Source organism: Ambystoma mexicanum, chromosome 8, assembly GCF_040938575.1.
Source record: "Ambystoma mexicanum isolate Mex_15411 chromosome 8, UKY_AmexF1_1, whole genome shotgun sequence".
Lineage (NCBI taxonomy): Eukaryota > Metazoa > Chordata > Amphibia > Caudata > Ambystomatidae > Ambystoma > Ambystoma mexicanum.
This window is the reverse complement of record NC_090929.1, coordinates 229961539-229986526: the sequence shown is the minus strand read 5'-3', so window position 1 is coordinate 229986526 and position 24988 is coordinate 229961539. Positions and strand designations below refer to the sequence as shown.

Genomic DNA, 24988 nt, shown 5'->3' with positions numbered 1-24988 from the left:
CGTCCCAGCATCAGAAGTGCAGAGGAAGCAGTGAGAACTGCTGAGAGGAGGCACCTAAAGCCGGTGAGTGTCGGGGACGATGCTCAAATACTGGGGTGCTCCTATTGGACCATAATTAAGTAACTGTCTGTCAAATTAAGCAAAACAAATGCCCATTGAATACCGCACTGAATGGAAACTTTAAATTAAGAAACATGAGTACATATTGAATACTGAACATAGTGAACAACGAATTGAGTAAAACCTTAAAACTAAATATATTAAATGGAATAAAACCTTATGGGCAAAGCAGATAACAGAGAACTACCCAAGCGCCCATGTGAAAGTGAATAACCGAAAATGTCAAAACGTGGAGAGAAAAACCATAAAAGGTGGGTTAGAAGCAAAATAACGCTAAAGAGAACTTTTATGAGTGAATGCAGTGCAGTAAGGCCAAAGACTGGCAAGAGGTGTGTGACACGTGATGGCAGAGCTGTGTGGCTGACCAAGGGAAGCCAGAAGAGTGTAAAGCAGCACATAAAGCCAAAGGCCAATAAAGAGGAACCAAACTGAAGGTGATTTGGTAAACGGGAGCCAGTGCCAAGAACCTGTGTGGCTTAAGAGCCCATGGATCCTGTGATGGGTGGACAGTGTGGTCTAATAACTGTGCCTAGACCAGTGAGCCCTGAATGCTGAAATTCAAAGACTGGATCAAGACATCAGTAAATACCTGGACAATGAACCAGCAGTGACATTTCAAAGAGCACAATCAAAAACATAATTGGTCCCACCTATTTCACTCCAGAAAAGGCCCCACAACATTTCAGGCATTGTGGAATCACAAACCACCTCAGGGCAATTACAAATGTGGAAGCTACAAAAATAATCAATGGTAAAAACACTATCAACTTACCAAACGGCAAAACTAAAAAGATTCAACCATGTATCAACTGTAATTCAAAATTTGTGATATATGGCATACAATGCTTGTATGAAAAACGATGTATTGGAAGTACAATATACGCCCTCTTAAAACAAGAATAATGGCAGATTTGAGAGGCATCAAAAACAAAGACCTTAAATATCCACTGGCCCATCATTTTCACATGGAACATACTGATGATACCCCATACCAGTTACAATTCTTTGGAATAGAAAGTCAATTTGCCACGAAGAGGTGGTAACAAGGAACTACTCCTAAGAAGAAGAAAAGCAAATTGGATACATTTATTGGACACTTGTATCTCTGGCTTAAACCAGGACAATGAGATGAGTAATTTCTTGTGAATATGCTGTCATAACATGTACTAACATCTAAGAACTTTGCAGTCCAGATATGCATTTTGCAACACTCTGTGCGAAAGATTTAAATAGTGTCTCCCACGTATATCTTACTAACAAACTGCATTACCCACCAGTTTCAATAAATAATCAAGCATAGGTTGTGATCTCAATTTAGAAAATTTGCTAAAGCAAAACATTGTCACACAAATACGGATAGAGGCTTACTTAGCCCAATTCAAGATGGCCGATTTTCAGCTAGGCACGATGACGCCATCGTGTAACAACGGCTAATGACGTCACTGCGTACATGCTCAAAAGGGCGGCCATTTTGAAATTCCGATCCAAAGCGCGGATCGGCAATTTTCACAGCATTTAGGACAATCTAATCCTTTGCCGGCTTTCAAACAGGTAATAAATGCCTAAAGCAAATAAGAACCATGCAGATAATATAACAGATAATCTGCAATGCATCCCCCCTTTTCTTATTAACTGCTATTGCTAATTGAAACTAACTTCTAATACCCACAGGGCTAAAGTAAAATTGAAAGACCACCCTGATGCAATTCAAATCTCAAAGGCACAACAACTATACAGTTTCATGGGTGAGTCATCATTTCTTGAATATAATAGAAACCCAATTTTGAGAATCTATAAAGTGATTATATCATAGCTTTATAGACCTGCAGCGAGAGCCGTACCAGGCGTCCTGGGCCCTCAAGACCGAGGTAACGAGGTATGAGGGACCATAACGCCCCGGTACGGGCCGAGCTGCAGGTCTATAAAGCTATTAGAACACCCTCAGTATTTAATTAAATTCTAAAAAAAAGACCAATGATCGATAAATGCTGCAGAAATACATTTGTATTAGGAAAAGGGTTAGCATTTGATGTATAGGTGCCCAACAAATGCTCAAAAAATACATAAATAAATAAATAAACTGCAGGTGTGAGGTTTTTTTTATCATGCAGGCCAATGCACGGGTAAAGTAAATATAATATTTAATTATTTCATCCACAAACACAAGTGTATTTTTAACTTTCAGTTGGTGGGCACTACATAATGATTACTTACTTTTGTTTTTGGATATTTCTGTTTCCTTGTTTGCAGTGTTTGTATTGCACTGTTCTGGAGCTCAAAAAAGGGGTTTCCTTTACTTTGTTTTGTTGAGCGGGGCAGGGACACAACAAATATGCTCACACAGCAATGCTACAGATAAAGTGTTACCGGAGTTAATAAGGAAGCTTTCATATTGTTAGATTTTGTGAGAGGGCTGAGCAATGTTGTGTATACACACACGGAAATACGGCAGATAAAGTTTTGCCAGAGTTCCTTATAAAGCTTTCATTTTGTTAGGGCTAGTAAAGTATGCTCTCACAGCAATGCGACTTCAATTGCTGCTGGAGCTTCATTGTTTAGCAGAGCTTCCTTGAGGCATGCTCTCGTGTTCACAGGTCAACTTCTTAGGTTAACTGTGTCAGGTGCTGAATGGAACGCGGGCGGAATAGAAATACAGCAGCAACTTCTTTTCAGGGCTGTCATCCGCTGCTGAGGTAAGCAAAGTAATTAATTTCTGGGCTATATTCAATCGGCAGGCCATACCAGTTCGTATAGCCCGCAGATTGACCAATCAGGTGCTTGGGAACACTGTTAGGGTGCTCTAATGAACAATACCACCTCTGATGCATCCCATATACTTTAGATTTATGAAAAAAAATATTTTTTCTTTTCACAATGCTATTTTAGATTAACTCTACCATAACAATATATTAAATCCTCCTGATGATCCACTGAAGTTTAACTGGAGAAACACGTGTAGAGGCTTCACAGTTCAACAATGCCTTCACTGTAAAAAAAACTTTGAAAAGTTTGACGTTTCTAAAAATACTGCATTTAAATCATAGTGGTTGATAAAAGTTACTCCAAACAAATTAAATCAACTTTCAACCACCCTCAAGTTTGATAGTGTCTTTTCTTTATTAAACTGAAATTTGGTACATTTTGGATACACCTTTCAAGTAACAAAACATTGTGAAACAAACTTGCAAGAGCACTGTTAATAAACTGGTGAAGCAAACCAGAAGAAGGGTCAAGTGAGTAAATATCCTGTAATAGCGTCACAATGCCTTTCGGGCCGCTGGGCGCTTTATAAATCCAAATAAATAAATAGGTGGACCTTAAGTGGCGCAAAACCTTTTGAATGGCTGAAGCAAGTATAAGTGGTGAAGAGAAAGTCTTGAGGAAGGGAACCCTGAGACTTGTCTGGAAAACAAAGCCTCAAGAGCTTTTGATTTTTGAACTGTGTTGCTTGGAACTTGGGGAAGGGAGCTCCAAGGATTGTTTGGCATTGTATTGCCTTGAACTGCAGAAGGGCAATCTTAAGACTTTCTTTTATGGAACTTTCTTACAATTGGGGAAGGGGAGCTGAAAGAGAACTGGGAGCTGGAAAAAGCTCTGTATTTTGAGTTAAGCACTATTTCTTTGGTTATTGACATCCCTGCACATCGTTTGGACCCCGACAGACTTTTAAGTTGAACTCTTTGACTCAGACTTTCCTTAGTTTCATTCAGGTAGGGAAATCCCCCCCTTAGCATAGGGCAAGTTCGGCCTTCTACCATCCTGACGTTTGATTTAATAAAGTATTTTATTTTTAACTTTGTGTCTTACTTCATGATGCCTTGATAGAGTGGATCATCCTAATCGTGGTGGCCTCCCCTTGTGGAATTGTATACCGACCTTTCCCAAAGTCGACACTGTCATGAAGAGACATTGGGAGTAGAGCGGTTTTGGCTCATTAGGTGACATGTTCTGGGACGGGATCTTTTTAGCTGCACGGTATATCTCTAATTGTGAAATATAGGTCCTGCAGTGGCTTTGATACATTGGTCTGCATAGAGCATTTAGAGGACGGTGGGATGAATTCCTGGTTGAGCCCGAAAACAATCCCATATTAGGTAAATTAGGACTGCACATAGTGCTTGTGGCATTGTCTCTACTTCCTACAGCCTAGTTCAGAGCCGGGTCCCGACTTCCCTGGATACACTCCGGTCCAAATGGGCGTGAGTGATGAATTTGGATACAACTGATCAGACATGGGGGAATATGTGCATGCAACCCGTGTGGTTTCTTAAAATACCCGATTTTCGCTAAATGCAACCTATTGCATAGGTATCACTTCACTCAGGCTCGGCTCGACTCTGCCTATTCTCTCAGTCAAACATGGGTCGTTGCCCCAGATGTGGGGATGAGAATGCTGTTTTTTCCATATGGTGTGGAGCTGCCTCAGGCTTGGTAGGTGCTCGGAGAAGATATGTGATACACTGGTCGATGTGGTTGACAGTAGATTGGAGGCCACCCTGTTGCATTGCCTGTTTGATGTGTTTGACGACCTAGCAGAACCCAAGTGTTAACTTGTTGGTATTTGTCTATTACTGGCGTTGAAGTGTTTGGTACTGTACTGGCTTAAGCCCACAATTCCAAGCAATGATTATGGGCAGTCACTTGGGCCAAAGACAACGAGGATCAATGGGCGTTCTTTCAGCCGGCGGGTAGCCCTCCTAGGGATGTGTGGCAGCCCTTTCGGTCCTTCCTACTGCGCACTCCCGAAAAGTCTTACGCAAAATGATATGTCTATTGTTTGGACCCCCCCATGCATCCACTATATTCCACGGCCGCCAACCTCTGCCATCACTGCTTTGTCTCCGTTATTGGACAATATTGTCTCTGAATATTTATGTGCCAGTTGTCAATTGTATCGCCATTGCTGCTATGTTTGCACTTTATCAGGCTATGTGATGCTAAATTCTTTAATAAAGAACGTTTTTTTTTCAAAAAAGTCCTTATAATGTTATGGTGCCAAAATGGGGGACAAAATGCGGGTTAAGGGGCATAGTTTGGACGATGCGGACAGTTTTTTGAAGGGGCGGAATCTGGTGAAGGTGCAGAGTCTGGCAGAGGTGGAGTATATTTTCTGGGGGGCATGCACTTATTTGGGCCTAGGGCAGCAGAACACCTAAGTAAGCCCCTGGCTGTGCCTACAGGTTTGTGGAAAATAGTTTGATTTCATTTTTCTATATTTATCTCAATGTTTTATGTTTGCACATTTGCTCTGTTCTGAAATGTATGTTTAAATATTGAAATCCCAATTAACTAAATAAAATTCTGAGTCGATGCCTTTTTATGTGTGGATATACATCCATGATTTTATTTCGGTGGTATTGTGGTAAATTGAGACTGTTTGCAATGTGTTTTCAATGTGTGAACATATACACTTAAACATGATTTCCTGAATGTTCTTTAGTTTTTCTACATAGTATCTTTGAAGAACAGTTCCAGTGCCTGAAGTATTTACATTGTATGTTTTGTATTTTTTGCTAAGATAATGACGAACCTCTTCTGAGTGGCTCTGGAGATGTTTCTAAAGAATGTGCTGAAAAGATTCTCGAAACATGGGGAGACCTTCTATCAAAATGGTATGTATTCAAAACATTTAGTCCTTTAAAAGGGGGTGTAATGGTGAAAATTATATTGCTGAAAATGTTCCTCTTCGAAATTGCAAAATTGTATCTCCACGCTGTAGCAAAAAACGATTGTGCTTATGTTATTTAGCTCTCCTGTCTGTAGCTTCCTCTGTTTTTGTTCCAAACCTTTGTATTGCTTTTTGGTCTGTTTGTGATTCTGGTCAATGGGTCCTGTGTTGTAATATTTCTTAATGTAACAATGGAATTACAAAGAGGAAGTTGATCTCAGCATGTGCATGTTTTTCTAATCTCAAACAGAACAGTCATTGCCATACTGAACTCTCTAGCTTCAATAAATACAACTTGCAGTTTCACACTCCCAGGGCAAGCCACATACATGTCCATTTACTGCAATGATATGCGAGGCACGGCCATCAAAAGCATGTGCAGCTTCAAATGCTCGCACTGCCATTATACACTGCATTATAGTAACTTATTTATATAGCGCTTTACAGAGAGCATGTTTATATACATTATTATTACCCAATCGAAATTGGTACTCCCTTTATCGACCTCGGAAGGATGATAGTCTGAGTCAACCTTGCTGGGATTTTTACCTGCGACTTGAAGATGAAACACAGATCACAGCAACGAGTGCTCAACCGGCTGAGCTATCTTACCGGTTCCGATTTCAGCTAGCAATCCACACATGCCACACTGTCAGAAGCCATGAATGAGGCACAGATAGAGGAGACAAAATTCCTCTCTATGCCTAATCTAGGAGAAATGTTGCCTACCTTAACAAAACGAATGGTTCTGTCTAGTGTCAAGATGTCCAAATAAACTGGAGTGGGGTCTTCGGGGAGTAGAGGTGAGATAGCTGATGGCGAGACGCAGTATTCCCCCCTTTTTTGGTCACCTATCCCATCCTATTTTTTTACAATTTCTGAAGTCCCACACAAACACTGCTGAGGAAGAGGGTGACTGAGAGTAACCAGACTAGCCCGATTATTGCGTTAATCGGGTCAGGCGCTTTACCCTAAGTGCATACACCTGATACCAATTAGCTCTCTTCACCCGGATAAAAGGCAACACCTAAAGACACACTCTTAGCAAGGTGAAACACGAGAATGAGCAAAACTTCCGGGTCGAGGGCACACCTACTGGAGCAGAGCAACAGACCAAGGGACGAGAGCAGCTGGCTGCAAACCCCAAGGCTTCCCTACTGGAGGTCGTTACCACTGACAGATCGCAAAAGACACATAGAGAAGGCCAGATCCCGCAAGTGAAGATTGCATTGTGTTTCAAGGATGCCAGCGACCCCCGGGTGAACGGCAAAGTTGGGGAGGCAAGGTCAAGCCTATGGTACTAACCTTCTTTTTTTTAAAAACAGTTTTTATTAATTTTCCAACATGTGCACCATACAGTATAGCAACAAATATGCATGTCAATCCCCACGTTCAATTCCATGTTGTATGTTCTCCGCCAACCCCCCTCCCGAGCCTGCCAAACATTCCAACCTTCCTCATTCCATTTCTGCGGGCGTTCCTCCTTTTCCACCTCCTGGGGGGGCTACCTTCCACCTGGCTTGCTTAGTCAGATACGGACAGTGTTGCTAGTATTTGTTTCCAGGCCATCAACGTGTTCTTTTCATCCTCCCCACCTCTATTTGCTGCCTCATCCCACACTGGGGTTTCAGCATTCGCCCATTTCTGAAAATCGTACCACTAGGCCTCTACTCTGTCTCCTACTTGCTTTCCAACTCATTGCTATTCTGCGTTTAGTGGCCTACGACCTAGATTTGATCTCTATACAACTCCCACCAGTTGATCCTCCAAGCTACCAGGAGGACCTTACCTTTGGCATTGGTTTGGAATCACGAACACCTTGGTCCCTGAACCATACGACTTGACACCTGGTTCACTAGCCGTGGCCACAAATACACCAGACTCTGGTGGGGGACGCATTTGGTTGCTTTTCCCTACCACATAAAATCAGGACGTGTTGGGGTTTTGTTTTTCTTTTTTCTTCCTTTGTCTCATTTTTTATTGGATAGACTGTTTATTCAGCTACATATTTTGTGGATGGTTTTTGTTTAAAAATGTTCATTCCTTGCCAACACTTGAGTGCATGTCTTACACTATCTGATGCAATTTATTATGCACACTAATGGTCACTGATTCTTTTGAAAGTGTCATTTCTGTAAATACTCCTTTTTGGAGATCATTTTTACTTGTTAGACAATAACTGCAAAATTAATAAATAGCCACTAAGCTATCACAGCAGTTTTCTTTATATATTGTTTTTTGCTCCAAGGCAGTAACACTGAATACTTTGGGGTAGCCTGAGATATCAAACTAATCAGATATCCAGAGTATTTGGGTTCTACATTTATTGTTATACAGGCGAATTAGCCTTAAGCCTTCTGTTTGTAAAGAACCACACGGGAAGTAATAGTGTGTGTAAAAATATTTTTGTCGGGATGAGGTCAGTTCCTTGTTCGTATAATAGAACCCCCCCAGCATGCATGCCCACGGGGAGTTCACATCTAAATGTATCTCCTTTCTTGCCATACAGCGGGCCACCTCCTCCCAGAATGTCCTTATTTCGGGACATGCCCGAACATATGTGCCATTCCTGCATTTACCTCTCCACACTTTGAACATGTCTTCATTCCAGCATTTCTTTACTTGACTATCTTCTTGGGGGTCAAGTATGCTCTATGGGTGATGTATAGCTGCACCTGCTGCAACCTCACATTCATCGATACCTTCTTATGGTATTCCTGCACCCTAACCCACAGTCCATCCCCCATTAGTTCCCCCACCACCTCCTCTGTCTAGCCTCGTCTGGGTTACTTTTTTCCCCACTTTCGACATCAACAGCTTATAAATCCGGGAGACCTCATGGTCCCCATCTGATGTCATAAAACTTTTCTATGACTGCCTCAGGCTGTCCAGCTAAAACTGCATCGGGCCATGTATCTTTTATCATCTTCACCAGCCTAGCATATGTGATGTATTGTCCTTGATGTAATCCAGTGTCTTCCACCAAGGCATTAAACTCCTTCGCTTTCCCATCTTTCCACACATCCCCCATGGTCGCTATGCCTATCGATTCCCACTTCCCCCTGATAGTCCTCCTCATTTGCTCATCCACGCCCTCCAGTGCCACTAGCAGTATCTATAGGGAGCACAGGTGCAAGTTCCCCATTAACTGGCAGGCTCTTTGCCACATCTAGCCCCACCCCCCAGACCTACCCCCCCAGGTCCAGTAATCTGCTTTGCCGCTCTCGTTGCAATTTTGGCAACCACATCCATTTGTTCAAGAAATAAGGGGTGCATTCGGCCCTCAACAGTTTGGATTCCGGTGTGGGATCAACTGATAGCCACCTTGCCACGTATTGGAGTTGGCTAGCCTTGTAGTACACCTCAAAAGTGGGTAATCTGATGCCCCATTGTTCATACGGGTTCTGTAATTTCCATAATGCTATCCTTTTTCTGGAGTTATGTCATATAAACCTGCATATACTCTGTACCTTAGTGAAGAATCGTTTGGGCATCATATATGGTATATTTGCAAAGTAGTGTAATAACCTGGGTAGTACCACCATCATTAACAGTGCCACTCTAACCATCATTGTCAAGGGCCGCTTAGCCCAGAATGTCATACTGTTTTCAATCTTTGACACTGATCTTTCAGTGTTCTGCTTGTGTTCGACTTCAGTGCTGTGGTATACATCTATTCCCAAATATCTGAACGTCTCTGTTTCCCCTTTTATCTGTAGTACCGGCAGCTTATGTTGTGGTAATCCTAATCCTACGTATCTACCCAGGGGGAATATGCTTGACTTCTTTGGGTTGGTGTCCGGTCAAATGTTCGAATGCAAAGGGTCGAATGACCTTTTTTTTTTTTTTTTTTTTTATAACTCTGTTTATTGAGTTTAAACAACACAACTTAAAGGAACAAACATGGATGAGACATGAATCATCGGTATGCATAGGATGAAGACAGCATGGCAATAATAACAACTATCATGAGCCCCCCGGGTCATGGGCCGCGGGACGTCAATAGGTCGAGGCCGGCAAACAGTGTCAACAGTACTACCAGTGTACCCCCACCCGCTGGTCTCAGTGGAGATCTAGCCATTTTCCCCATATTTTTTCAAATTTACGGGGGCAGCCCCGTGCGTTATAAATCCGGCGCTCTGTGGCTGCGCACCTGTCCAGTTCGTTGCTCCAGCGGTTTAGACTCAGTGGGTCGGCGGATCCCCAATTGGCTGCGATAAGTCTTTTGCTTGCCCCCAACGCAATTGCCAGAAACAGTTTCTCATATTTAGATAGATCTACTTCCCCCCCAATGCCCAAGAGTATCATCTTGGGATCTCTAGGGATTGGTGTCGCCAGAGCGGCTGAGATTGTGTTAATACAGTCCACCCAGAAGACCTGTATCACCCGGCAGTCCCATATCATATGGTAGAAGGTGGCGAGTTCGTTTTTGCATCGAATGCAAGTCCCGTCTTCTATTCCACCCCATCTGGCCATTACGGCGCGTGAGTGGTATGAGCGATGGAGGATCCTCAACTGTATTAGTCTGAGCTTGGATTCTATGCCAATTTCCCTGGGGAACATTAGTGCCTCCACCCAATCCTCAGGTTCCAGGGGTCCTACGTCCCTTTCCCACTTTGCTTTGAGCTCGTCAAGCTGTGCCGCCCCGAATGAGTTAAGGGCCTGATAGAGGGTGGAGGTGACCTTAGAGGAGATGCGCTGCGGGAGAACATTGGTCTCAATGGGAGAGCAGGGGGGTATGATCGACATGTTGGGGAATTGGGCGCGGATGCCGTGGGTCAGTTGCGCATGCCGAAACCGGTCCATGGGTGCAAGGTCGAATTGCTCTCGCATAGTTTCAAATCCCAGGATGCGCCCCCCTTGTATCACATGTGCTAGTGTGTGTATTCCCTTCGCTTGCCAGTGATCAAAGGAGCCCATTTTCACTATTTCCGGGAGGAGCGCGTTGTGCCATATGGGTTGTGTCAATGTTGGCTGTCCTTTCCAGCCGATTAGCTTATGCGCGTCCCGCCAGGCGTGCCGGATGTGGTGGGTCATTTTGGGCAGCGCTGGGAGTTGATCGTGGGTGGCATAGAGGATTTGCAGCGGTGTTAATAGGGCCATGGTCTCCAGTTCAATGCGGGTGTGCGGTAGTGTGTGGTCTGCATGCATCCAATCATTCACTACCCCTACCTGTGTGGCCAGGTAATAAGTGCGTATGCAGGGTAACCCGATGCCTCCCTCCCATACTGATCTCTGGAGCGTATCAAGGGCGATCCTGGGTTGTTTCCCACCCCATAGCAGTGTGCGCAGGTTCTTGTCAATGAGAGCGAAGGTTTCTCGAGGGATGGGGAATGGGGCATTCTGGAGGACATATAACAGTCTGGGGAGGGTCATCATTTTGAATAGTGCGGCGCGGCCCATTAGCGAGAGAGGGAGTGATTGCCAGTGGGGGGTGTCTCTATTAAACCGCTCAATTACTGGTTGAAGGTTAAGTTGGAGGTACCTTTCGAGTGTCGGATCAAGCCGTATACCGAGGTATTTAAGTTCCCCAATAGAGACATGGTACGGACAGGTCCCCGGGATCGCTGGTTCACCACCCTGAATCGGGAAGAAGATGGTTTTGGCATCATTGACCTTTAGACCCGCAAAGCACTGATATTCTCTAAGGATGAGGGAGACAGCCGGGCATGAGATGCTCGGGTTGCTGAGGTATATGAGCAGGTCATCCGCATAGAGCGAGAGGCGATCTTCTCCCCCTCCCGGCCAAGCAAAACCGGTCCAGTTGGTGCCAGCTCTAAGTTCAATTGCTAGCGGTTCGATGGCCAGGAGGAAGAGGAGTGGAGATAGCGGGCATCCCTGTCTCGTACCCCGGCCCAAGGGGAACGATTTGGAGGATCTGCCGTTGACCCTCACCGTGGCCTCCGGGGATGCATATAGAAGTTTAACCCAAGATATAAATGTCTGCCCCAGGTTCATCCTAGCCATGATCTCCCACAGGGCATCCCATCCCACAGAGTCAAACGCTTTCTCAAAGTCCACCGCCAGGAGGGCGAGTGGGGCTGGTATTTCCTTTGCCCTGGACAGTGCCAACTGGACTCTGCGTAAGTTCATTCGGGTTGATTTATTGGGCATGAAGCCGCATTGGTCTGGGTGGACAACGGTCTCAATAACCTGCAGTAGTCTGTTAGCAAGTGTTCTGGCGAGGACTTTTGCTTCGCCGTTAATCAGGGATATTGGGCGGTAGGAGGCGCATTCGTCCGGAGGCTTCCCAGGCTTGTGTATAACTACTATGCATGCCTTCCTGAGGTCCGGGGGGAGTGCTCCTAGTTCCCTGCTGCGTAGGAACATGCGGTGCATGTGGGTTGTTAGCATGCCACCAAGGTATCTCCATGTCTCTGTCGGGAACCCATTGGGGCCCGGGGTTTTCCCGGGTTGGAGCTGCGCCAGCGCCTCTTGCACCTCGGTATCAGTGATGTCCGCGTTCAGGAGATCCGACTGGTGCTGGGGGAGCATCGGGATCTCGATTCGGTCGAGGTATCGTGAGGGTTCAATTGACGGGTTTTCGGTGGGTGGGGAATAGAGATGTTTGTAGTAGGCGGCGAATGCCTCCACTATGTCAGAGTCCTCTGTCAACAGTGTTCCATCTTGAGATCTGATGGCTCTTATGTGTCCCCTGCTTTGTTCAGGTCTCTCCAACCAGGCTAGAGTCTTTTGATCGAAAGTAAAATGACCGAAAAAAAGGATCGACATTTTTATTTATTTGGTTTAGCATATATAAAAAACTTTTTTATAAAAAGAAAACCGGGGGTTTGGGGGAACCCCCCATAAAAAAAAAATTGTCATTTTACTGTCGAAAAAAAGGCATTCGAGCCTTTTGTTTTTGAACTTTTAACCTAGAACCCTTTGGGTTCACTGTTATGCCGGACAGCTTAGCGTATCGTTCCATAACACTCTGCTCTCAATGCTCTAGGCTACAAGAACACCATCCTGAGCCCAACTCACACCCAGGGCAGAACACTCGACTGGATAGCACAGCACAACTGCCCACTCATCATCACAGGAAACAATCCCACCCCATGGTCTGACCACCACATCATCACCTTTAGCATCCTCACCACTAGCTCCCCTGCTGCCCCCTCACCTCAACCACCCTGCCTCGTCAGAAGCTCCTGCCAGCTCACGAAGGAAAGGCTACTGCCTTTCCTCCAAGGCCCAACCTTCAGACCACCTTTTTCATCAGACCCAGAAACACTCGCAACAACCTATGATGTTGCCATTAAAGCAGCTATCAACTCCATTGCCCCTCTCAAACCTCGCAAATCCAAACCCACTACCCACTCCAACTCTTGGTTCACCCCTGACCTCCTCACACTCCGAAATGAGAAAAAAGCCGCACTCACACAGTGGCAAACGTCCCACTCTGGAAAAGACGAGATGATCTTTAAAGCCCTATCCACCAAATACAAAAAGGCAATCACCCAAGCAAAGGCCAAATCCTTTGAATACAGAATCTCGGAAGCCCAATCCGGGAGACCTCATGGTCCCCATCTGATGTCATAAAACTTTTCTATGACTGCCTCAGGCTGTCCAGCTAAAACTGCATCGGGCCATGTATCTTTTATCATCTTCACCAGCCTAGCATATGTGATGTATTGTCCTTGATGTAATCCAGTGTCTTCCCAATCTAGCACAAAAGAAATCTTCGCCATTTTCAGGGAGCTCGAGACACCCACTCCCGCCCCCCAGAATTTCACCAAAGACAAAGACTGGTGTGATGAAATACAAACGGCCATGCTAACCAAATTAAGCCTCCTCAAAAACAAAATACTAGCCACTAAACAAGCCTTACCCAATAAGCATATCCCCATCCCACCACCTGCCCCGGATCCCCCCCTACCCTTCTCCTTCAAACCCATTCAGGAAAAAGACATCATCAACATAATGAGGAACATCAAACCCTCTAACTGCAAAGGTGATGCATGCCCAGCCTCCATTATCAAAGACTGCACGGAAGCGCTAGCTCCCTTCCTAACAGCCTTTGTGAATGCCTCCTTTACCACAGGGAAAGTCCCCGCCTCCCTCAAGGAAGCTTGGTACGCCCTCTTTTGAAAAAGCCAGCTCTCTCGATCCCACCTCCCCCAACAACTACAGACCCATCACCACTGTCCCATTCCTCCTCAAAATATTGGACAAAGCAGAGTACCTGCAGGTCCAGCACTTCATTGAAGAGAACAAACTCCTTGGACTCCGCCAATCTGGCTTCCGCCCCAGACACGGGACCGAAACCGCCCTACTTGACCTGAAAAACCAGATGGACGATGCTAGAGACTTGGGTAAACCAGCACTTCTCCTACTCCTTGACCTATCCGCAGCCTTCGACCTCGTGGATCATAGTGTCTTATGCCACCACCTTTCCTCCACTGCCAAATTCTCCCCAGAGGCCACAGCCTGGATCACCTCTTTCTTACAAGACAGAACCATGCAAGTATTCCCTGACCTAGCCGCCGCATCACCAACCCTTATACTTTGTGGTGTACCCCAAGGCTCCTGTCTCTCCCCCACCCTATACAACATCTTCACACAACCCCTCTTCCTCATCCTCGACGCTATGGGCATATCCTACACCAACTACGCAGACGACACGCAGATCCTCCTCACTCTCACAGGGAACTATGACACTGACTCCCTGACCCTCAACAACCTCTACAACACCATCCAAGCCTGGATGGCAGACAACGGTCTATGCCTCAACTCTGACAAGACGGAACTCCTCCTGGTAGGTTCCCCCGACACACTAAAAAATCTGGATGCCCAATTCAGCCACTTCACCATTGACTCCATTAGAATTGCAGTCTCCGACTCCGTCAAAACTCTGGGAGTCTACCTGGACTCCAGCCTATCCATGGATAGACAAGTCAGTGCAATAGCCTCAGCAGCTGCATATCATGCCAAACCTATCAACGCAGTCAGACCCTTTCTCTCCAAAGAGAACTGCACCAACATAGCCAGAGCCAACCCTTAGTGTTGATACCTATTTCTCCATATTGCTGCCTCAACTACGCTGCCAGGGGGTTCCATTACCAAAATAAAAAGCATCGGAGACCACGGGCATCCCTGTCTGGTACCTCTGCCCAACTGCCATTGTTCTGATATGACTCGAGCTGGAGGTTTGTCATATAGTAATCGGACCCGCTTTAAATATGCGCGCCCAATACCATATTCCTCTAATACAGCCATCAGCCAGGGCCACTTGACCGAATCAAAGGCGTTCACCACGTCTAGCGAGATAATTGCCACCTTCTGGGAACTTCCCTGTGTCTGTTCTATAACGTGATGGAGTCTTCTCAAGTTATCAGATATACTTCTGCATGGGACAAACCCCGTTTGGTTAGAGTGTAGAAGTTTGTTTATGACTGGTCTCAACCTATTTACCATCAACGCTCTGAATATTTTACTATCTTGGTTGAGCATCGAAAGCGGTCTATAGGACCCACATTCCGTGTCCGGTTTATAGGGTTTCAGGAGCGGGATGATGATCGCTTCTCGTAGGGACACAGGCAATTTGCTCGTATTAAACACTTCATTTAGCATTGCCAGCAGCGGGGCGAGTAATTCCTCTCTATAAGCTTTATAAAACTCACTCAGGAGTCCATCTGCCCCAGGGGCCTTATTAGTAGGCAGTAACTTGATCACTTGTTCTAGCTCTTCCAATGTTATTGGGTCCTCTAGATTCTCTCTCTCTGCGCCCCGAGTTAAGGGAGGGTGATCTCTGTTAATGCTCCTTGTATGTCTATTTCTTCGCCCTGTGCGATATCCGCATACAGGTTCTTATAGTATTCAAAAAAGCATTTGTTCACTCCTTCCTGGTGTGGGATGCATTGACCCACTAGGCTTTGCCCTGCGACATCACTGTGTGCTTGTGGCACCAGAACCAACAAAATGGCCGCAAAAAGCCCTATGCGCGCTAAACCTCTGAGAATTGCGCAGTGAAACCAGAAAGTTGGCTGCCAATCTACTTTGTCTGTCTCAGTAGTGGAACAGGAGACCACACTGCTAAAATCTGTTATTGGGCTGCCCACGGAGTCAAAATGGAAACTGCATGAAAGGCTGTGCTTCATTGCAAGGAAACCCAGAAGTGCTCTGAAATCCGTTTTTCCTTGGTTGTTGAAATCACAAAATAATGGTTCCCAAACATCAGAAAAGATCCAACATCCTTGCTGGGTGTTGCCCGTCACTTTAGTTAAAGAATCCACATAAGCACACAATGTCAGAAGAAGCAGATTTCATCACAAGAATATCCACTTTAAAAAAAAGGTGCTTTCCTGGGAAAATCTCAGATATGGGTGCAGTACCGTCTGCCGCCTGCAGTAAAGCTGTCATTTAATTACACTGGAAGCTTAAACTTGTACAGTAAAATCAAATGGTTGAAATGAAGTGACTTGCTATCAAAAACAATATAGGTTGCCACTATTTAATTTCTATGTTTCAAAAGACTGGAATTGGAGATATGTTTGCCTGTTTTAAAAATGTTAACTTTAATTTCAACAAAGAACAATGTAACAATTGACTTTAAAGTAACCTGATTCAAAGAAGCTTCCCCCACTGGGAAAGACACCACCCTTCTGCTTCTGCTTCCCACCAAAAGGACAGGAACTCCTATTTAGGTGTTAATGAAGAGGGGAGGAGATTTTGCTCTGCTGCTCTGGGGAGAGACAAAAGACTCCCTTGATTGAAAAGATATGCAGATGCAACTGTCAACAGAAACTCCTGCCAGGGGAAAGAGGCCGGGATTGCTCTTGACCCACCAAAACTTTGGAGGCGGGATGGACAGTTATGTGTATTCTTAAAGCACAAGAAAGTATATTTTTGAAAAGGACTGACGGAGGACTGTGCAAAAATGGTAAACATTTGTAAAATAACAGTATTGTTAATATGAAAATTCTGGTCACGTTGGAAAACTACTCAGAACTCTGTGCTATGTTCAGGGACAAGACTACAGAATTTGTGGTTTTGTAGCAATTGTGGTGATGCCAGAAACATGAAACTTCACATGATTATGCCCAGATGTCATGCGCACATATGTGTAAAAAATGTGGACAAACCTGACATTGGGTACCAGACCAAAAGTGTGAAAAATTGCCAAATCTAGACCCAAAGCTCTCACCGTGACGGGGATCGGATGAATACTTGCTCTAACAAATATCTGATATAAATATGCTATTGGTATTAAGTTTGTAAAATTGTAAATGTCTTGTATGAAAAATAGATTTCATGTGCAGAAACAAAGGGGAGGTACTCCCTGGATTACAAAATACAGCGTCATCATGACACCATGTTTTCTTCTCAAATCAGGGGAGAGGAAAGGCCCTAACCAATAGAATCCCTAGGGGGTGTGCCTAGTAGAAGTCTGCATATCCACCCATTTAGAAAATACATAAAAGAGATAGCTTAGGAGCTAGACACACACATTCACCCACCATTTGATTGCTGGCGAAGCACTTTGCAAGAGAAATCCATATTCTATACTCCAGAACTTTGAAAGCAGAAAGGCCCACTTCCAAAGCTGCACCATTCTTAGCTTGGCCTTTAAAAAATCCTGAAACCAGATTGTACCCCAGACCTCTAAGAGGAACAACTAAAAGAACAGCCTGGCTGAGCTGTGCTGCTTTCTTGCTGCTTTCTTGCTAAGAATTCATGCCAGAATCCGACCCAGTAGAGCAGAGCTGTGACCAGATAGCTGCAAACCAGAACCAACCCGTCAGATCCAGTCCAATTCCACCGTGCAGTGTCCCATGTGCCGTGCTGAGTGCAGAACCAGAGCGCCTTGAGTCCAGTCCGGTGTGCTAGTAGAATTCCAGTCCAGAAATCCCTAACCAGATCTCTGACGGGTTCATTCCAAACAGTGGTAGTGAGTATCCATAGAATAGGATTGTCTCTAGCATATGTATTATCCATAAATCATCCCTATCCAAAGCCACTCTTATATCCAGACCTGCATTGTAGAAAATCTTTTGTCTTACCTGAATCTTTCTTTCATCCCTATAGTCCTTTGATAATAGTAGTGTTAAAATCATCTTTGCGCTAATATATTTGCTGAAGAAAGACAAGCGTCTTGGCGGGCAAAAACCAGCCAGAGGCGTCGCTGGACTGGTGGCTGTGCTGTCGTGTAGTTTGTGGCTTCATAGTCTCCCTAGTATAAGAAACCTTGTAATTTTAAAAAGCGCAACCTTGTTTTACAAATTTTCACTCTTTCTGACAAAACCGACCTCTACAAAAACCTTCATTTCGAGGGGATTGGGTCCTCCGACGTATTCCATATCTACGACAGTAATCACCACAGCTGTGCTGCTTCGGATATTTCCTGCGTCGATGACGTCGATGCGCCGTCCTCGAGGACCTCCTCCGATGTGATAAGTAGGACGCACGACGCCTGTAGCCTCAGTTCCGTCTTTTCCACGAACGTGTTCGCTTCGTGAATCTCGGTACGCCTCGACTCTTTGGAGTTTCTGTTGTTCATCTCGGTTCTTCGAACCTGTTTGTGTACGATTTCTTCGTGAAGATGTCTACCTCGTCTTCCATACCACGTCTGGGCTTTAAGAAGTGCAGGGACTGTGGGTCCAAGATGTCGGTCACGGACTCGCACAACGCCTGCCTCTGGTGCCTCAGTGAGGCCTCATGATACGGATGACTGTGTCGACTGCCAGTCGCGCACGTCGAAAGCCTTGCGGGAGCGCAAGAAGTTATCGGTAGGTAAGGTGTCCAAGCCCCGGAAGTCGAGGTCTGCGGGCCTTTCGATGGACGACTCGATGGGCGACTCTCCGCATCGTCGTCGGAAGTCCAGTGGGTCTCGGTCCCGGAGTCGGTCTTGCCACTCATCTGCCTCTACGAGGCACTTCCGGAAGCCACGTCATCATTCCCCTTCCTCATCCGAGGACTCCACCCGTCGGCGGGTCGCTTAACGCACCAAGCATGCGACTCCGGAGGAATGGGCTTCCTTAAGGAAGAAAATGCTGGCGATTCTCGAATCGCAGGGCACTGGTCCGTCCGTGCGTCTGAGTGGGGTCGGTCGTGATCAGCCGAGAGACGCTGCTCACACGCCTTCGGGCTCGGGTGGTCGTCGCGATTCACGGGAAAGGTCCTGCTCGGACAAGGGGAATCGTTCTCGGCATGCCTGGTCCAGGTCCCGGTCCTCGACGCGCTCGAGACCGCGTGAACCTGTGAAGTCTTCGAGGAAGATGTTGACGCCTGTGGCACCGAGGTTGTTGACGGACTCTCTCGAGGCTCCACCTCCGAGGAAGTCGTTGACGCCGTCGGCGCCCAGGATGTCGGGGGACACGCTCAGGGCTCCGCCTTCGAGGCCTGTGTCGATGCCGTCGATGCTGTCGATGACGCCGATTCTATCGACGTCAGCGCCGATTCGCTCAACGCCCTCACCGCCTTACGGGGCTGTGTCGAAAGGGGGTACACCGTGGCTCGGGAGAACCACCTAGGAAGGCTCTGGCCAAGGTCAAGCATGGCTTTGGTTCCAGTTCTGTGCCTTCGTACCGCCATCTGGAATTCATTTCAGAGGTGGATGAGGGCTCTGATGATGGCATGGTGCCTGACACGGTGCCTGACGAGATTCTCTCGGGCCATAGCCAGTTTGAGGACCTGAGGCAGTCCCTTCATGATGCTAGTGGGCTGGACACCTCTCCGGAGGTGGAGTTTTGTAGGCTTGAGCCTGGCACTCATGCCTATTCTTCGTACCGGCGAATTATGTCACGGGTCTCCGAGTACTTAGTATGGTCTGCTCCTCCAGGGGAGTTTGTTCAGGATGACCTTACGGATATCCTCAACATTGGTCCGCCAACTGACCCGGTACTGCCATTTCATATGGCTCTGCAAAGAAGGGTGCCAGTGGCTTGGACTGCTCTGGAGAGTCTCCCGGTTGTGAGCAAGTCTTTGCCGCGAAAACACCGCCCAGCCAGTATTGACCCCTGCTACTTGTCCAGGCACCCTACTCCGGAGAGTTTGGTGGTGCAGGCGGCTACGGCCCCAGCAAAGCAGGTGTTGTACCCTACCATCCCTCCTGATAGGGACGACAAGCGTTTTGACGGCTGGGCGAAGAAAGTGTTTTCTGCAGGGGGTATGGCGCTTCAGGCGGCCAACTCCATTTGTGCCTTGTCTCGTTTCACGCACACTCTGTGGAACTGTTTCCTTGGTGGCTGAACATTTTCCTGAAGGGGATGAACGGGATGGTTTCCTTGCCATGGTTCAGGATGGCAAGGATGCGATGTGTGAGGCCGTTCAGTCGGGGTTGGACATGGCAGATTGTGTCAGCCGGTCCATGGCGGAGAGCACCGTGATACGCAGGTTTGCGTGGTTGAGGAAGTTGGGGTTTGCTCCTGATATGCAGGCCCAGCTCCTCAACATGCCCTTTGACAGGGAGCATCTTTTTGGCAGCAAGGCTAACGAGAGCCTTGAGAGGTTGCAGACCTCCAAAGCTGCAACAAAGTCGTTGGGCGCTGCAGTTCGACAACCTCTGTTTTTTCGTCCTAGGGGACAGCAATGGAGGGGAGGTTCCTTCTGTTATTACTCCTCCTTTGGTAAAGCGAGAGGAGCTGCCAGTCAAAGGGGCCACCGTAGGAGTGCCAGAGGTGGAAAACAAGGTACTCGAGGTGCCAAGGCTGCTCGGGCTGTTGCCTCTTTGCCCTCAGGCACCGCCGCAGCCGCTTCAGCTCAGTCATGAGGCCATGTCCCATGGTTTGCCGGTTGGGGGAAGGCTTGCGCAGCATCTTGCAGAGTGGCGCGCCATTACTTCAGATGTGTGGGTTCTGGAGATCATAACCCACAGCTCATGTCTTCCTTTCCGGCAGAGGCCTCAAGACAATCCACCGGGGAATCTCTCTTTGAAGAGTCCGGATCCTCTCCTTGCGCAGGAAATTCAATCCCTGCTGGAGAAAGGCGCCATAGAACTGGTGCCTGTAGCAGAGAGGAACAAGGGATGGTATTCCCCTTATTTTTTGATTTCCAAGAAAGACGGGGGGGATTGAGACCCATCATGGACTTGCGCGGTTTGAACAAACTCCTCAGGAAAGACAAGTTCAAGATAGTTACTCTTTCTTAAGTCCTCCAGGCCCTTCAACTTCAGGAGTGGTTGGTGTGTCTCGACCTCAAGGACGCTTATTTTCATGTGCCTATCCATCCAAAGCACAAGAAGTACCTGAGGTCTGTGGTTGGCGACTCGCACTTTCAGTTTCGGGTCCTGCCGTTCGGCTTGACCTCCGCCCCGAGGGTCTTCACTAAGCTCATGGTCACCTGCCACTCCCTCCACGAGCTGGGCTTCTCCCTCAACTTAAAGAATTCCCATTTGACACCAACTCAGAGGCTCCAGTACATCGGAGCAGTGCTCGACACGTCCCTGGGGCAGTGTTTTCCTGCCCAGGTGAGGGCTCATCACATTCAGCAGATGGTGCACAAGTTTCAACTTGCCCAGACTCGGCCAGGGTTCGAGTTCTTGAGACTGCTCGGCCTCATGGCCTCATGGCATCCTGCATTCTTCTGGTGCCAGAGGCCAGGTTGCGGATGAGATGTTTGCAATGGGCACTCAAGCTCCAGTGGTCTCAGTCCTCCGGCAGGATGTCGGACCCTGTTCAGGTGCCGTCTTCGGTCGCCCAGGACCTTCTGTGGTGGGCCGCCGAAGGCAATCTGATGAGGGGGGGCTCCGTTTTGGCTGCCCTGGCAAGAGGTGACGATCGTGACGGACGCATCCCTCACGGGATGGGGAGCTCATGCCAACGAGTTGTCAGCGAGCGGTCGTTGGTCTCTGTCAGAGTCCAGACTCCATATCAATCTGTTGGAGCTGAGGGCCGTCAGGCTAGCCCTGAAGGCTTTTCTGCCGACTGTGCGAGGAAAGAATGTCCTGATCCTGACGGACAACACGGTGGCCATGCACTACCTCACCAAAAAGGGGGGGGGCAGGGTCACTTCCTCAGTTCAGGGAGGCGATGCAGCTCTGGTTCTGGGCAATCCAGCAGGAAGTTTCGATCTCGGCAGTTCATCTGGCAGGAGACGAAAACAAGACGGCGGACGCTCTGAGCAGGCAGAGCGCGATCTCTCACGAGTGGGAGTTGGCTCAGGAGATTCTCCTGGAGATCTTCGCCCTTTGGGGGACCCCTCAAGTGGATCTCTTTGCCTCCAGTGTCAACCGGAAGTGCGAGAGGTTCTGCTCGTGGGAATTTCCTCCAAACGGAGCCCCCAGTCCCCGTCATCCCGCAAGTACTGCGGAGGTTACGGAGGTTCGGTTCCCGGATGTTCCTCATTGCTCCGGCGTGGGCCCGGAGGACGTGGTACCCGGACCGTCTCGACTTGTCCATCTGTCCTCCATGTCGTCTTCCCTACCGAGACGATCTGCTCTCACGGGAGGGTGGTCAGGTCCCCCATCCAGAGGTCAGGTCCCTCAACCTTCACGCTTGGTTTCTGAAAGGTTGAGGTATAAGGTTTGGGACCTCCCTGAAGACGTGATGGAGGTGTTGCTTTGGGCCAGAAGGCCCGCAACAAAGTCCCTATACCGTTGCCGTTGGAGTAAGTTCTGCGACTGGTTCAGGGTTAAGAATGCGGATCCTTTTGCATGTGAAATTCCCATGGTTCTGTCTTTTTTGCTTTCTTTGGACCACAGGGGCCTTCAAGTGGGTACCATTAAAGGTTACAGCGCTGTCCATATTCAAGCGCTCGTCTGAAGAGTGTTCTTATTTTAAAATTCCTTTAATTTCTCAGTTTCTGAAAGGGCTCACTAATGTGTTCCCTCCGTCACCTTTCCATGTGCCTGGTTGGGATTTGAACCTTGTTCTCAAGTTTCTGATGGGTGCTCCTTTTGAGCCTTTGCATTCATGCCCTTTGAGACTGTTAACTCTGAAAACTGTATTTTTAGTTGAGGTCACTTCCGCTCGCAGAGTGAGTGGGTTACAGGCACTTTCAGTTAAACCACCCTTCACTGTGTTTCATAAGGACAGGGTTGTCCTTAGAGTTCGTCCTTCTTTTCTTCCGAAGGTGGTGTCGGAATTTCATTTAGGCCAGAAGGTTGTTCTTCCGGCATTTTATCCTCCTCCACATCCTGGTAAGGAAGAGGAGAGACTCTATAGGCTTGATCCTAGGAGAGCGTTAAGCTTTTATATTTCACGCATGTCCCGGGTCAGAGTGGATGATCAGCTCTTTATTGGTTACGCTGGTAAGCGTTTGGGACAGGCTGTGACGAAACAGACTTTGTCTCGCTGGATTATTTTGGCTATCTCTGAGTGTTACCGCTTGGCGGGTAAGGACCCCCCCCGGTCAGCTTGCGGGCCCATTCTACCAGGGGTATGGCTGCCTCTACTGCCCTGCAGAGGGGTGTTCCTATTCGCAACATCTGAGATGCAACCACCTGGGCTTCGGTACATACTTTTCTACGTCACTTTTCCCTCGATTCCATCTGGGGGCAGGATCTGGCCTTTGGCAAGGCGGTCCTTTACTCTGCAATTTGATTGGGAATGCTAAATTTCTGTTTTCTAAATTCTTTTCCCACCTCCTTGCATTGGTACTGCTTTGGGAGTCTGTCATAGATATGGAATACGTCGGAGGACCCAATCCCCTCGAAGAACAAGTTACTCTCTTACCTGGTAACGTTCTTTCGATGGGATGGTCCGACGACGTATTCCATATCGTTCCCTCCCTACCTTCCCCGCTACAGAATTTCTTATGCGATTGCAGCTTATGTTTCCGCAAGGCTTTGTGTGTCAGACTGGCAGAAGACTGGTGGCACACGTTCTGGGAAATAACTACAACTGAGGCTACGGGCGTCGTGCGTCCTACTTATCACATCGGGTGACGTCGGCCATCGGAGGAGGTCTTCGAGGACGGCGCATCGACGTTATCGACGCAGACGCCGAAAATTTCCGAAGCAGCACAGCTGTCGTGATTACTGTCATAGATATGGAATACGTCGTAAAACCATCCCATCGAAAGAACATTACCAGGTAACAGAGTAACTTGTTCAACTTCTTCACTGTGTATGCTAGAAACGAGTTTGCCGCAAATTTTTAGTTTGGCTCAAATCTATCGCGTGTGAAACAGCTGTACATTGCATCTGACCTCAGGATTAAGTTTTCAACTTGCTAATTACTCAATAGTCATTGATAGTGTTTGTCTGATACCATACAAAACGGCTCCCGATAGTATTTAATCAATTTTAGTGAATTAAATCAATTTTCAGTGCTTTTACCCTTTATTCAAAGCCACATTCAAAATCATTTTGACCCGTTTGCAGTCATTCCTATTTTTCTCTGTGTTGCTGGGGGAGATTGGAATTGATACTCCTGTTGAAGTCTGTATTCCTGAAACCTGTTGTCTCTTCTTCCTTCTCTTTATACTGCATATTGGGGGGATTGAGTAGTGTGCAAGGGGAAAGAGTGATCACACTGCATTTTTGATTGAACCCTCAAAAAGTATTATTTCTATGCTGCATTATTTTTCCTACCAATACTCCATGTGATTAAAGAGATTCATTGTGACATCACCCCCTTGGTGATCATTGTATAAATATTAGTGTGATCTATATATATTATGAAAATACATAAAATAAATCCTTTTAACTTTGCAAAACAGCCTGCTTCCTTGTACAGTGTGACCGGAGGGGAGGGAGGGAATTCAAAGAGAGGGGCGTGATATAAGGGTATATCATTCAGACATAAAAGAACTTATAGACATAAATAAAAAATGAAGGGTTCCAGCTGTGCATCACACGCTAGGCATTGACTTAGGTGGAGTGTCGGGTTGAAATCACTTACACTGGGTATCCCGTGTCTGCCCATCTACCCCTTGCATTGCTCTAATTGTTTGTCTGGGGGTCTCGCTTTTATATAACCAGGCTAGTAACTGGCCTGGTTTGTCTCCTTCCGTGTGCTGCCTCTCAACATACTTTTTATAATTTAGGTTACCTAGCCTCTCCCAGTGGTTCTTGCATTCTTGCTGTAGTCAAAACATGGTCTTAGCCTCCTCAGGGGACCCTGTGAACCCTTGCATCATCGTTTCTAAATCCCTCTCTGCGTTGTGCAAGTCCTGTATTATTCCACCTTGCAGCCCTTTCATATTTGATATCGCCTCCCCCCTCACCACCACTTTAAATGCCTCCCATAGAGTCCCCGCTGATTCTACGCTGCCGGTATTATGCTCAAAATACTCCTTTATCCCTTCCCTTAGGTCTTC

General features: G+C 46.9%; 1 protein-coding gene across 5 annotated transcripts in view; it reads left to right on the top strand.

The window, feature by feature from the left end:
- The window catches only part of RABGAP1 (RAB GTPase activating protein 1), a 3038993-nt gene that overhangs the window by 1105812 nt on the left and 1908193 nt on the right, over positions 1–24988 (top strand). For all 5 annotated transcript variants that reach the window (XM_069609645.1, XM_069609642.1, XM_069609641.1 and 2 more), the window contains one exon: positions 5639–5732. In XM_069609645.1, coding sequence (XP_069465746.1) covers positions 5639–5732 — 94 coding nt within the window. The remainder of the gene's footprint in view (positions 1–5638; positions 5733–24988) is intronic.